Raw genomic sequence first — 13,221 nt, 5'->3', positions numbered from 1 at the left:
TCATCGCTGTTGTCGTCTAAACTGGAGTCGCACTTCAGTTACCATGCAGGGATTGAAAGGGGAGTGTGGCTAGATTTATTGGGACACCTTTAAGATATCACAATAAGACAGTTCTGTTGAGACTTGTGCAAATTTGGCCATCCCAAAAGAGAGCGTTTCACTGAAGCTGGTCACCCTGCTTTCCTCTGTCAGTCGAGAAAGCTCGACAGCCCAGGATGCGACTTGCTCTGTGCAAAGAGTTAGGAGTGGCGTGGACAGCCCTGGGCAGGGGGTATTTGCAGAGGCACCGGGCTTTGCAGGAGAGTCAGAGTCCATTACTCTCTGACTAGGTTCTTTTAGATATCCCCCCCACACGGGGAGTGCAATGTTTAATCTAAAAGTTTCCTTTGAAGATATTTGATGTTACACAGGATTCCTGATTTAGCAGAGTGATCCAGCAATATACTGAAATCACAGTACACTCATGCAGTTCAATCACAATACCAATGTGATTCCCATTACTGGTCTCTATAATATGCTCACTGTCACGACGCTGGGTGTCCCCAGTTGCCGGGAAGGAATACGTGGATTGAAGCCAGCTCAAGCCCGTTGCTCTCTTTGAAATTCCTTTGTTAGTTGTTGAGGTTTTATACTCGATGTTGGGCTGAGCCACGTATACACTTCCTCCATGCTGGTCTGGCTAATTCAGGGAGACGTTCACATGCTTTTGATCAGCTCAGGAAGAAACAGTTACATCTGGTCCAATTAATGGCTATGGCTACTTACCTAAAACAAAGGTCACCCTCTGGTCCCCTCTGTGTTGAGATAAAGTCAGTTCTCTGCGCAACAGCAAGGATTAACGAGCCGCATCCTACACTGTTGCTGAACTTCATGGGCACCTCACCCTCTGAGCCTTCTCCCATTGCAGGGGTTATTGGTCAGTCACAATGACAGACAGAACAGCTGTGTAATGGTGGAGTCCTGATTATAACAGACATTTTTAGAAAATGTCAATACAAAAGGAAAAAGAAAGAAATTAAGAACATGATCTCATGCAAAGAAAATTGTTTGTTGTATTTTTCAACTTTTTCAGTACTTTGACATCTTTTTGCCCTTCTGGGTTATGTTTCCTTTTTATATACTGGTCTTTTGGGGGGAATTTGTACGATCTGTTTTGTTTTTTTTTTTGAAAAGGAAAGTGACTTTTAGAATTGGGGTGTCACGCAGTGACAGGGTCACAGGCATCTGGTGCCATTGCAGGTGCCCCGGTCCTCTCTGCCCAGCCTCCATCTGCAGCTCCGAGGGGCTCTTGTCTCCCGCAGGTCCCCTGTGAGAGCTGCCAGGCCCTGGCAGGTACCTCACATGATACACTGGGGCCTCTCCAAGTGCCACTGCATGCTTGTGCTTAGACACCTGAGCTCTGCCTGGAAAGCCAAAGAACTTTTTTCAACATTTAAAACATAAGAGCACATTTGCATCAGCTGCAATAATTGGATACTTTCTATAAAATGTGAGTGTTTTCCTGTGATGCCAGAACAGAAGTTTTCAGGAAGGGTATGAATCTCAGGAGAAGAAATATTCCCCCGGACTTGCATTACCACTGCTACAGAGGTCTGTACTATTGTGTATTTCATTTCATTAATATTTCACAAATTTACACGTCTCCTTCTTAACTTGTACTTTTCCAAAGTAGCCTTTTCAGCACACCATTTGGACATATTCACTTGGCAGAGTTTTCCTCCACCTGTCACTATTTGTTCATTCAGATACCTGTCAGCTACCTTATTTGTGCTTTGAGCTTCAGGGAGTTGAAAACTTACCCTGTCTTCCAGTAGTCTGTATAATTGTCTTTTTAGCCAACTGCTTAATTATGTTTCCATCTAGCCTTTCCTATCCCTCTGTCTAAAGCATTTCTAGGGAGGTTATCCCTTATGGAAAGCAGACCTCACGGGAGGAAGCTTGGACTTAACATAGAGTTGAGGAGTGTGTTTTTTGTTATTTTTTTCAGCTGTATCACATTCTACTTTTGTTTGATTGTCATTAAGAGAAATCCTTCCATGTCTCTTTGCAGCTAGTTGTCTAAGGAAAACAGGTGGGAATTGGTGCCTATGAGTTGTGATATTCAGCTGCAGACTTCAGTGGAAAAAGCTAAGAATGATTTAAGTGCCAGGTGGCTGATGGGAAAAGATGGGGTTGGGCAGCTGGGGAGGAAGATTGTCCATGCATGTCTGACTTGAAGAATAGTGTTTCTCCTACATGTCCAGACTTCATTAAGAGACCCTGTAGATCAATATCAATTGGAGAATGTTGATATCAATTATTCTGTAAGCCAAAAAAAAAAAAAAAAGAAAAAGTGGGTGGCCACTCTCTTCCTAATGCAGCCCCATATGCAGCTGGTCCCATTTGTGGTGAGTCCGCACCACTGGGTCATATGGCATATCTCATAACATCCAGGCCCTTCTCCTCAGGGTCACTCCTCTGCTGGTCAGGTCCCAGCCTGATGCGCGGGTTGTTCTGCCCCCCGATACGGGACTTGCCACTTCTCCTTGTACAACTTTATGAGGCTTTTGTTGGCCAAATCTCCAAGTTTCTCAAGGCCCCAAGATTTATCATGGGGAAACCTGTTACCTCATGTATGCAAAGACTTTGATTCAGAGCAGAGACATGCTGGCATAGGTAGCCATAGGTAGTAATGGTGAAACAAGGTTCCCACTAAAAGAGCAAACCCTGCAGTACCCTAAGCCAGGGAGAAACAGAGCTGGTCCGTGCAGGAATGGGAGGAGAGAAGTTTGCTGCCTGAGCTGACTCTGCAGCATCTTGGAGCCTTTGACAGAGGTGAGCCAATGTCCAGGAAGGACAAGGTGCTTTGAGAAGTTCCTGGGCCTGGAGAGCCTGTGATCCAGCCACCCTTGGACATCAATAGCACAGTCCCTGTTCATATCATCTGGGGGGTGAGAAGACGTTTCGGGAGAGGAGAATTAGCAGGGTTCAAGAGTGTAGGTTTACAGTGGAGACCTTGGTGTGATGTGCCTCCCATTTATGCAGCACTCTTGGATGTAGGTTGGATGGACTTTGCCTGAAGGCAGTGGTAGGATTTAGCTTTTTGGGCACAGGTAGGAAAGCTAAGATGCCCTGGGGCATTTGCCCAGCAACCTCTCCAAAAGGGTGTGGTTTTCCTGTAGGTCCCATGCTGTATCTCCTGGAGACATGTGGTTGTGTTGCACACCCCAGGCACCTGCCATGGCCCTGCCTATGGCCCATTTTTATGTCATTAAATCAAGTGGCTGAACTGAATTATATCAGTGGTCTGCAGCGTAGGGATCTGCATGTGTCTCAGCTTCCTAGTGAGTGGAGCTCTCCTCATAGCAGGCACCTAGTGCCATTTCAGATGACCAAGGAAATTCCCCAGCTGGCCTCCACCTGATGCTCTAGAAGGATGCTGGTCTCCCAGCTGCTCCATCAGAGCAAGCAGACACTGGCACATGCCTCAGACCACCTCTGCCTCTTCAAATAGCACAAGGTGTTTGTGTGTGAGCAACTGACTCCCACCCTCTATCTCCATTGATAATAATGGGAGCTTAGACAAGGAGCTCGCGTGCAGACATCTCTGTTGTTCACACTTCAGCTTGGGCAAGGGGAATCCCACGTCCTGTGAGTTGTGGAGTTCACGGGAGGGATCTGAATCCCCCTGCAGGCCAGGGGCTTCTAAACCAGCATGAGATGCCTGGATTGACTCATCTGAAGAGTACTTGAACCATGGGAAAATGAACTGCCTTCTTGTCCCTGTCTAGGTGTCCTGCCTAGTTAAGAGATGGGAATGGGGGCTTCCAGAGTGAGACATTGCCACCTCTCTTAGAAAAGCACCCTCTGATGTGACAAATTGCAATGCTGGAATGGGTCTCTCTTCAGCATTTAGAGAGAGACAAAAGAAGATTATTTTAGTCTACCTCAGTGAATATTTCCCCGGAGGAGGGAGTACAAAGGACAAATTAAGTCACATCTTCAGCTGGGCTGCTGTTCCCAAGGGGGGCCAGGCTCCTGGGACAGAGGGAGCTCCTGGCAACCTGGCAGCACTGCTGAGAGACAGCTCTGTCCAGGAGCAGCTCTTCCGCAAAGAGCAGCAGGGCTCCAGGCACTACCTGCAAGTGCCAAGATGAGATGAAGAAGATGAGCAAGATGAGTGAGACAGAAGTTCAAGGCAATCAGGAGTGGGTAGACGGCTGAGAGCTCACTGGAGGAGAAATCTTCACAGCCCCTAACACAGTAAGTCTCTGGCTGCAGGGAAGTGCAGCTGAGGCATCCTGAGGTTTTCTCTAAAGCTAGCACATCCCATGGCTGATAGGGTCTGTCAGGATGGGTATCCCAGTCCCTCCTGTGTGGGGCAGGAGGTGCTTTAGAGCAGGGATTCCCAGCCACTCTGTCAGAGGGAAACGGCGTCCTCCTACCTTCCCCCAGGGATGCTGCAAGGGTGTGAAGCAGAGGTGTGCACACAGGTCTGCTCAGGGCTGTAACTCAGAGCAGTGTCTCTGCATCCCAGAGTGCTGTGTGTCCGGGACAGTGACTCTGCCTCCTGCGAGGGTCAGCACTTAGCCTGCCCAGGGAAATCCCCAGGGTGCTGTGGGGAGAAGCTCTGGGTGGGATGACTGACTGCCAGCAGGACATGTTCATTCTCCTGTTGAGAGGGTGCTGCATGGGTCAGGGCTGCTCTCAGCTCTGGCTCACCCTGAGAACATTTCTGGAGGTGGCTTTCCAAAAGGAAGGTCAAGACAGGGATACCTGAAAGGGAAGGAGCTGTCATGAGTCTCTGCTTTCAGTGTTATTCTCTTTGTTGGGATGAAATGTTAGTGGAGCTGTCAGGTTTAAACAGGGGCTTGAGATTCCAAAATAGTGACAGTGAGAGAGGAACAGTTCTGGGAGGAACTCAAGAAATCCCTTCATGCACCCCTCAGCCTACAGACAGAACCAGCATCACCTTTACAGCTTCATCAAGGTTTCTCTCAGATGCTCCTTAGCCCCTGCAAACACCGAGGTGCCCCTGGGCAGTGCCCTGCTCCCGGGAGGTTTCTGCAGGGCAGAGCTGAGCACCCAGCAGGTGGGATGGGGTCTGTAAGCACTGACATGACATGTGGGACAGAGAAAGAGCTCCCTGCAGGCACAGCTCCAGGCATAAGAGTCTCGTTCAAAGTGTGAGAGGAAACTACAAGCTCCAATGTCTCATCTCCTCTCCCAGCACAGCCCTCAAGGCTGTGGGGTCCAGGGCATGGGCTGTTTCCTCGCAGATGGACATCTGGAGAGGAGAAACTCCTGAGTGTCCCCTGTCTCTCCATGTCCCTTCTTCCTTTAGAAGAAATATCATGCTATTGCTGTGTGTTTCCCCACCTGTCCATGCTGCCCTTGTCCTTCCCCTTGGACTCTCTGGGCAGGGGCATTTCAGATGCAATTCAGACACCAATCCTGCAGGTGCTGCCATGCAGACATGTCCTTGGCATTGAAGTGCCCAAGTGCCCCTCTAAACTGTGGGGCTCCAGGCAATGCCGTTTGGGGGCTGGGAAGGAGCCAACTCTCTCTTCAGGACACCCCATCTTTAGGATGTCTGACTGTTTCTCGGGGGTGTCCAGCTGGCCTGCAAGCTGCCCTCCAGAAGGGCACAGCTCTCCCATTGCATCTGCGTGTTATCGAGGTGCCCCATGCAGAAGCCACCTAGATGCTAAGGCTGTGAAAATGCTGCATGTGGGCAACTAGCATGACCCCGATGTCTTCCTGGCTAAAAGGGGAGTACTGAGACCTTCCTCAGATACTCTGAGAAAGGCTCCCGGGCTTGGTGATCTGCATTTTGAAACTCGATTCCTCTGCTCTCAGCAGTGTCAATTCTTTTTATGGTAACATGAGTGCAAATGTCCTCCGCCTCAGAGGTGCAAGCACAGGGCAGCTGGGAAGAAGACTGATGGACATGCCAGCTCTCCTCGCTCTGCACTAAAGACAGAGTGAATCCTTTGGCCTCTCAGGAATCACAGCTATTCACTCGAAGTGCAGCTGCAGTGCTGAGGATCTCTGTCTCCAAGAATCCTCCTCAGGGATGACAAGGGAATCTAAAAGAAAACAAGAGAATCCTTAAAGCTATTGAAGAGCACACATTGTCTAGAACGGAGAGTGAAGATGCTGGAAAGCCCTTCAGCATTGTGAGTGGATGAAATCTGACTAAAACTGTGACTTTGAAAGTTTAGTCACCTGTGCTCCCATGTTCCCACTGCTGTGGGTCAGGACTGCCCCCTCTGGAGCCCATGGGAAGAGGCCCCTGCTCCTCACGGCAAACTCAGGCAGCAAAAAGGGGAGCTCAAGCCATGGAGCTCAGTGATGCTCCTGGCAAGATGAGGAGAGATAATGTGTATGCTTGGGGGGGGGGGAGGTTCTGCACAAAAGTTTTGCTCATACAAAACTGTCTCCTGTCTTCTCACTGTCTCCTCTTCCTTGGATAGTCCCCATGGGCCCTGAGGGAGCAAATGTCCAACAGCAGCTCCCCCACTGAGTTCCTGCTCCGGGCGTTTGCAGACACATGGGAGCTGCAGCTCTTGCACTTCTCGCTCTTCCTGGGCATCTACCTGGCTGCCCTCATGGGCAACGGACTCATCATCACTGCTGTAGCCTGTGACCACCACCTCCACACCCCTATGTACTTCTTCCTCCTCACCCTCTCTGTTCTGGACCTTTACTCCATCTCCACCACTGTCCCCAAATCCATGGCCAATTCCCTGAGGAACACCAGGGCCATTTCCTACTTGGGATGTGCTGCCCAGGTCTTTCTGCTTCTCTTTTTGGTCTCAGCAGAAAATTATCTTCTCACTGTCATGGCCTATGATCGCTTTGTCACCATCTGCAAACCCCTGCACTACGAGACCCTCATGGGCAGCAGAGCTTGTGTCAAAATGATAGCAGTTGTCTGGGCCAGTGGTTTTCTCATTGCTGTTCTACACACTGGGAACACATTTTCCATACCACTCTGCCAAGGCAATGTCGTGGAGCAGTTCTTCTGTGAAATTCCCCAGATCCTCAAGCTCTCCTGCTCAGACTCCTACCTCAGGGAAATTGGACTTCTTGTGTTTAGTGTTTGTTTAACCTTTGGATGTTTTGTTTTCATTCTTCTGTCCTATGTGCAGATCCTCACAGTCGTGCTGAGGATCCCCTCTGAGCAGGGACGGCACAAAGCCTTTTCCATGTGCCTCCCTCACCTGGCTGTCGTCTCCCTGTTTGTCAGCACTGCCATGTTTGCCTACCTGAAGCCCCCTTCCGTGTTATCCCCAGCTCAGGATCTGGTGGTTGGAGTTCTGTACGTGGTGGTGCCTCCAACACTGAACCCTCTCATCTACAGCTTAAGGAACAAGGAGCTTAAGGGTGCACTGAAGAAACTGATTCAACCGGGACAATGTCAGCACCCATAACTGTCCCACATGCATCCACTCATCATTCGCAGGATATCTGCATCAAGGCTCTGTTCTGGTCTTTCTTTCCTACTTTTCTCTTTTACATCATTGTTAAAAGGATAATTGTTTGGTTCATGCCACCTCTCCTCAGGAAACTCTCATCTGAATCTGACGCAGAGACCGTGTTGAAGCAGGAAGCCAGGCTTCCCCCTTCATCAGCAGAGATGGGGGAACCTCGGAGGCCGCTAGTCTGAGCTCCCTCAGATGCCCCCAGTGCAATGAGGGGAGTTTCCCTTTGCAGTGTCGCTTTCGGCACTGACACTGAGGGAGTTCAGGGGAACAGAGTCAGGCTCGGATGAGCACAGGTGGGCTGAGACCATGGGTCCTGTGTCCATTAGGAGAGCTCAGCTCCCCTGGCCACAGTCACACTGTGATTCCACTGCCCTCTTCTGTAAGGCTGGCAGCCAGCTGTCACTGTGCATTGATCCCTTGCCTCTACACTGCTCCAACACTCAAAGCAGAGCAGGAGCGGAGAGGAGGGGAGGGGAGGAGAATCCGGACACAGCTTGTGGAGACAGAGCCTGTGCTCCTCAGGACCATCCCCCCACTGCCACAGCAGGAATTTCTGGGTTGCAGCCTTTGCATGGGGCCTGCATCTTTCCTGGAGACACATCCAGCAAAGCCAGCAGGACTTTCTCCTTCCAGGGCTAGTCTCCCTATTTCCACCTGATCCTGCTGTGCTCTAGTGTGGCTATATGGGCTAAGCGCTCTCCTAACGTGGTGGTGGTAGCATTGTGCTTCCCTGTGCATTCCTGTGAAGACAGGCAGGAGCAGGCTTTGGGCACCTTTATGCCAGACCTGGCCTCCAGAACAACATTTCTATAATAAAAGGGGATCTCCTCTGTGATGTGCCTGAAGTCTGGCCTTTCTTCAGAAGGGGGAGTCAAGAATACTCCCAAGGGATTGCACCACAAAAGGGCTTGCTGTTCTGCTTGTGAACTCCATGGGCTCTGGAGGACAAGCTCAGAGTCTCCAAGTGATCTGTTAGGGACCACGGATTGGATTTGGGGCTCATTTCTCAGTGACCAGTGCCAGTGGAGATGGAGAATGGTCTCTGAGTTGCCCACCCAGGGCTATCACACAGGTGACAGTGCTGATGGCAGATGGCCACTCTTCTGGAGGGGAATCTGAGCCCCCAGGAGAGCTCAGGGGATCTCCAGGGACAATGTGTGCCTGGGGGTGGGCAGTGAGTGGAGCCTCACAAAGTGAGAGACAGTCCATGGTGGAGTAAGCAGAATGTACAGCACTAAATCCAGGTATGCACAGGGAAAGGAAAGCTCTGCAACCCACGGAGAGGCAGTGGAGAGCCAGGAGGCAGCGGGAAGGGGGACTGGAGAGGGATTCGTGCACCCTCCGTGAAACACCACAGGCTGGAGTTAGTGCCCACCCAAACACATCTCCTGCCATTGCAGACACCTGGGGGTCACTCTGAGCGCTGTCCATGAGCACAGGCACGTGCCAGCAGTGTCAGTGGTGGTGATCCCTGTGTGGCTGGGCCCGCTTGCCACCTGAGCAGCATGGCCAGTGCCGAGTCAGGAGTTCCCCTGTGACCCCACAGTTCGCTCACGCTGCAGAGCAGCAGTGGCAGCGTGGGGCCCTGCGGGGAGCACCAGGGAAGGGTGCAGGCAGGGCTGGACAGGCCAGCGTGGACATTCGCACGTGGGGAAAAGCTCTGTGGGGAGCAGGGATGTCCCAGGAGAAAAGCAGGGCAGCATTCAGCGATGGAAAATGAGAACGAGAAACAGGTTTCTCTGTGGCGCAGCTCGGGGCAGGCTGCTCTGTCCCTGCGGCAGCAGGAGGTGCCGGAGGGGCTGCAGGGCCAGGGCTCTCGTGCTGTGCTGGTCAGCGGGGTGGGCATGGAGGGTCTGCAGGCAGACAGGGAGGGGGATCTGCTGGACACAAGAGCAGGGGAGACAGAGTGACGGGTGTCATTGCGGGGCCTCCTCCCCCTTGCCGGGGAGCTGCTGCCCTTGTCCTTGGGCCTGGCCTGAGTTACGCTGTGGACATGCCTGTGCCTGGCCCTGCCCCTCTCAGGCCCTCACCCAACGCAGTCCCCATCCTGCTGGCCTGACTCCCCATCTCTACCTCGGACATACCTGTGCACTGCAGTCAAAAGGAGTTATTTGGTTTGAACCGCTATGCAGGTACCACTGCACAGAGTGTTATCTGGATGAAAAAGTGAAGGCAGCCCCTTGGGTCTGGTTTTACGATGGGCAGTTAGGAGAGCAGAGCTTTCTGTATCACAGCTCAAGTGTTTATGCACCGTTTGTGACTGGGTTGCTGCTACAAAGAGTATGCTGTCAGGAGCAGCAAGAGCGGAGCTGCTGCATACGGGAAGGGGATCTGGGAGCCGAGTGTGGCAGCAAGGCAGGCAGGGCAGTGACCCACTGGCGAGAGGTGCCGTCCTGCAGTGCCCAGACAAGAGGAACAGAGCAGGTTTGGGGATGGTAACCAGCATCAGGCATGGTCCAGTGATCACCAGAAAAGACCGTAGGGCTCCAACCAGCCCTGCTTGGCATGGAAGGTTGGACTGGAGACCTCCAGAGGTCCCTTCCCACCAAAACTCCTCTGCGACTCCATGTACAGAAAGACCGTGGGCACGGAGACAGGCTCTGCCTGTTCCCCCAGGCTGCTCTGCCAGTGGGTGAGAGGCAGAGCCCTTGGCCATCCCCACGCTTCCTCGTCCTCCTCTGCCTCTGAGTGGGACATCGCCTGGGTCCAGATAGGGCCCCGCTCATGGCCCCAGCGCAGGTTGCTCCCTGCAAAGGGTGAAACCCTGATATTCCCAGCACGGAGCTGACGCCAAAGCAGCATCCAGATCCCAGCCAGCCCCAGAGCCATCAGCCCTCCCTGGCCCAGCCACAGGGCCCTGAGAAGGACTGCTCACCCTGCCCCACTGTCCCCCTGCGTTCCCCTTTCCCCTGTGGTCAGCAGCAGCTCTGCCTGGCCAATGTGGGGACTGTGGACCCCACAGGACTGGTGTCCAGAGGTGCTGGGGCACTGGGCAGTCCTGTAGGCGCGTGGGGTGTTCCCCGCTGTGCAGGCACAGACGTGTGCAGGTAAGCTGTGCTGCCCCAAGGCAGGCAGGCAGTGTGGCCAGCAGCGAGGCGTTGGGGGGCTGTTGGGGCCCGCCAGCTCTTCCCCCACCAGGGCCTCTATCAAGCACTTCGTGGAGGGGTCGGGAAGGAGAAGGCTCCCTCCCGATGCTGCTGGCTGTCTGGCGAGAGCTCAAGTGGGCTCTGCCAGATGGGGATGCCGGCAGGCCTGGGACGCTCTGTTTCCACCCTGCCCCACTCCCAGAGTCCAATACTCTATGACCAGGGTCTCTTACTTTTCCCATGCAGAGAGGATGTAATGCTTAACATCAAATGTACATATCTGAAGACATTTGACATTACATGTGATTTGAATTTAGCAGAATGATACAGCTATATACTGAAATCACAACACACGTCTAACTTAAACTTAGCAGAACATTGCAATTGCAATATACAGTTGGGACACAGTGCAAATGTGATTCCCATTACTGGTCCCTGTAACATGCTGGAAGCCATGGAGGCTCATGGGCATCTCCCAAACACAAGAGATGGACACAAACCGGGGGGGACATATCCATAGCTCCGCTCCATTCAGCCCCCAACCTGCCAGGCCCCTGCATCTCAGGGCGCAGAGCCTGGCACCCAAGGGGAGGGGGGGGCTCACCCTGTCCCACAGCACAAGTCTGCATGCCTGGGAGGAAGTGCCTGTGACTCGGCCTCTCCCTTCCCACTGACCATCATGGGAGGCTGGGGGACCAGCTCAGGCCATCAGGGCTCTCGAAACCTGAGAGAGTCAGTGAACAGACAGTCATCTGCAGGGAGGTGAGGGGAAGCCCATGCATGGGATCTCTCCTCCTGACTTTTCCTCAGGAGTTTGGAGGAGTCCTGATGATTTCTCTGCCTCAGTTTCCTTTTCAAAGGGGCATGTCCCAGGTTTAGAGCGAATGAGAGTTATGGGGAGAGCCACATGCCAGAGGAGTTTTCAAAGTTTCCAGGAGCTCAGAGGTTTCTTTCTCCTGCCAATTAAGCACTGTTCTTTCTCTGCAGTCCCTGGGGAGAGACGAGCTGCAGCTTTATCCTTCAGAGACTCCTTAGTGCTATTAACCCCAGGACAGTGTGGGGAGCAGGGGGCATTCATGTGCTGCTGGACACATGCCACAGGAGCTGCTAGAAGAAGATGGCAAGGGCAGAGCAATGCCTGAGCCCTGGGACAAGGTTTGCAGAGAGCTCAAGGAAGAGAAGGACATGGTGGGGAAGAGACAGGAGCTGAGACCTCAGCTTGATTGTCCTTCCCAGGAACAGTCAGCACAGAGGTCGTCACATCATCCTGAGGATTGCAGCTTTGTGTTGTGTCTTCTGAGTCAGGTCTGTTCCTCTGGAGCTGGTGAGGCTTTGCATGGTGGCACCTCTGGGCAAGAATGGTACGGGCATGTCCTTTTTTGCATGCCTTTCCCCCACCATCTCCCTCTTCCCTCTACGAATTTTCCTCGATTCCCTTGTTTGATGAGCAGAGTGCTGGTGAGCTTGCCAGTGGGTGCAGAGTTAGACTTTATGCCTTTGCTGCTCCTGGGCCACCCCAGAGCCCTGCCGGGGGCACCCACACCTCAGCTGGGAGGTGGGATCCAGGTAGAGGGCTGTGTTTCTCCAGCAGGGAATTCCCTGGCCATGCACACGGGCATATCTTGGGCGTTTGCCTTTAACAGGAGGGGAACAATGCTTCTTCCCAATCTCACCCAGCACTCACCATGGAGACACCCACCCCTGCTCCCAGCAAAGCTGCTCAGGGAGCCTCGCGAGTACAGCTGTCAGGGCTGAGGTCCAGCTGCTGGGCTGCACCGCGAGGCAGCCCCAAAGCCCTCAGAAACCATTGCTGAGGGGGGAACTACACAAAGCGAATGATCTTCCCTGTGCTCTTCTCTTCCACCCTGCTCAAAATCTCTCTTGCCCATATTGGCTGATCAGCTCAGGTGTCCATCTTCTCTCACATCTATCTCACTTGTCTCTCTCAAGCCTGTGGGGGGGGGGCTCTCTGAGAGCCCTCTCACGCAGTCATGCTGCACGGTGCCATTGATGTCAACTCCTGATCCACACACTGTCAAAGGAAGCATGCAGCCTGTCCCTTCCAAGACAAGTGTTTCAGAGAGCTGAAATCAGCTGCTTGGTGCAGTGCCCCTCCTCCTCCTTTGGGGAGAAAGGGCTTCTGGCATGATGTGCTCACATAAAGGGAATTTCTTGCCTGGTAGGGACTGTGGTTGCTCTTCAGAATAACTTCAGGTGTAGGAGAGACCCTGTCACAGGCTGAGCGAATGCTTGCTCTCCTCTAACCCCCCCCGCAAGCAGGAAATGAGCACCTCCGTGGAGCAGCTCACCTCTGTGGTTCCCCTAGAAGGGGCTTCTCTTTAGATACACGGCTTAAGTCTCCGGGAGAACCATATTCTCTCCTTTCCCTAGTCCTGGAGGCCATAAAGCGGACACAAACACAGTCAGAGAAGGGCCAAAGTCCGTGTTTTCTCTGACAGAAACTTCCTCCACAATTCTTTTATACAAGAACAAAAGAAAGAAATGAATCCTCTTTCTTGTAGGTTGCCTTGCTGGCAAAAGAGGAATGAGGGACCTGCGGTGATTCATGGAGAAAGGGGAATGGGACAACCGCACATCACCAGTAGAGTTTCTCCTGTTGGGAGAGTGTCCCCTCACTCCAGACACCACTCTTCCTCCTCTTGCTT

General features: G+C 52.6%; 1 protein-coding gene across 1 annotated transcript; it reads left to right on the top strand.

The window, feature by feature from the left end:
* The first annotated feature begins 6,479 nt into the window (after positions 1 to 6,479).
* Positions 6,480 to 7,415, top strand: LOC136996343 (olfactory receptor 14A16-like). The gene has a single exon (XM_067317272.1). The coding sequence runs from the start codon at positions 6,480 to 6,482 to the stop codon at positions 7,413 to 7,415; it is 936 nt and encodes a 311-aa protein (XP_067173373.1).
* Positions 7,416 to 13,221: the final 5,806 nt, after the last annotated feature.

The sequence above is a fragment of the Apteryx mantelli genome, unplaced genomic scaffold (genome assembly GCF_036417845.1).
Source record: "Apteryx mantelli isolate bAptMan1 unplaced genomic scaffold, bAptMan1.hap1 HAP1_SCAFFOLD_34, whole genome shotgun sequence".
NCBI classification, from domain to species: Eukaryota; Metazoa; Chordata; class Aves; order Apterygiformes; family Apterygidae; genus Apteryx; species Apteryx mantelli.
The sequence above is the reverse complement of the archived record's forward strand: the minus strand, read 5'-3'. Positions and strand labels throughout refer to the sequence as shown.

Excerpts from the sequence above, each read along its gene's own strand:
- LOC136996343 (XM_067317272.1), top strand. The coding sequence starts at position 6,480 with ATGTCCAACAGCAGCTCCCCCACTGAGTTCCTGCTCCGGGCGTTTGCA.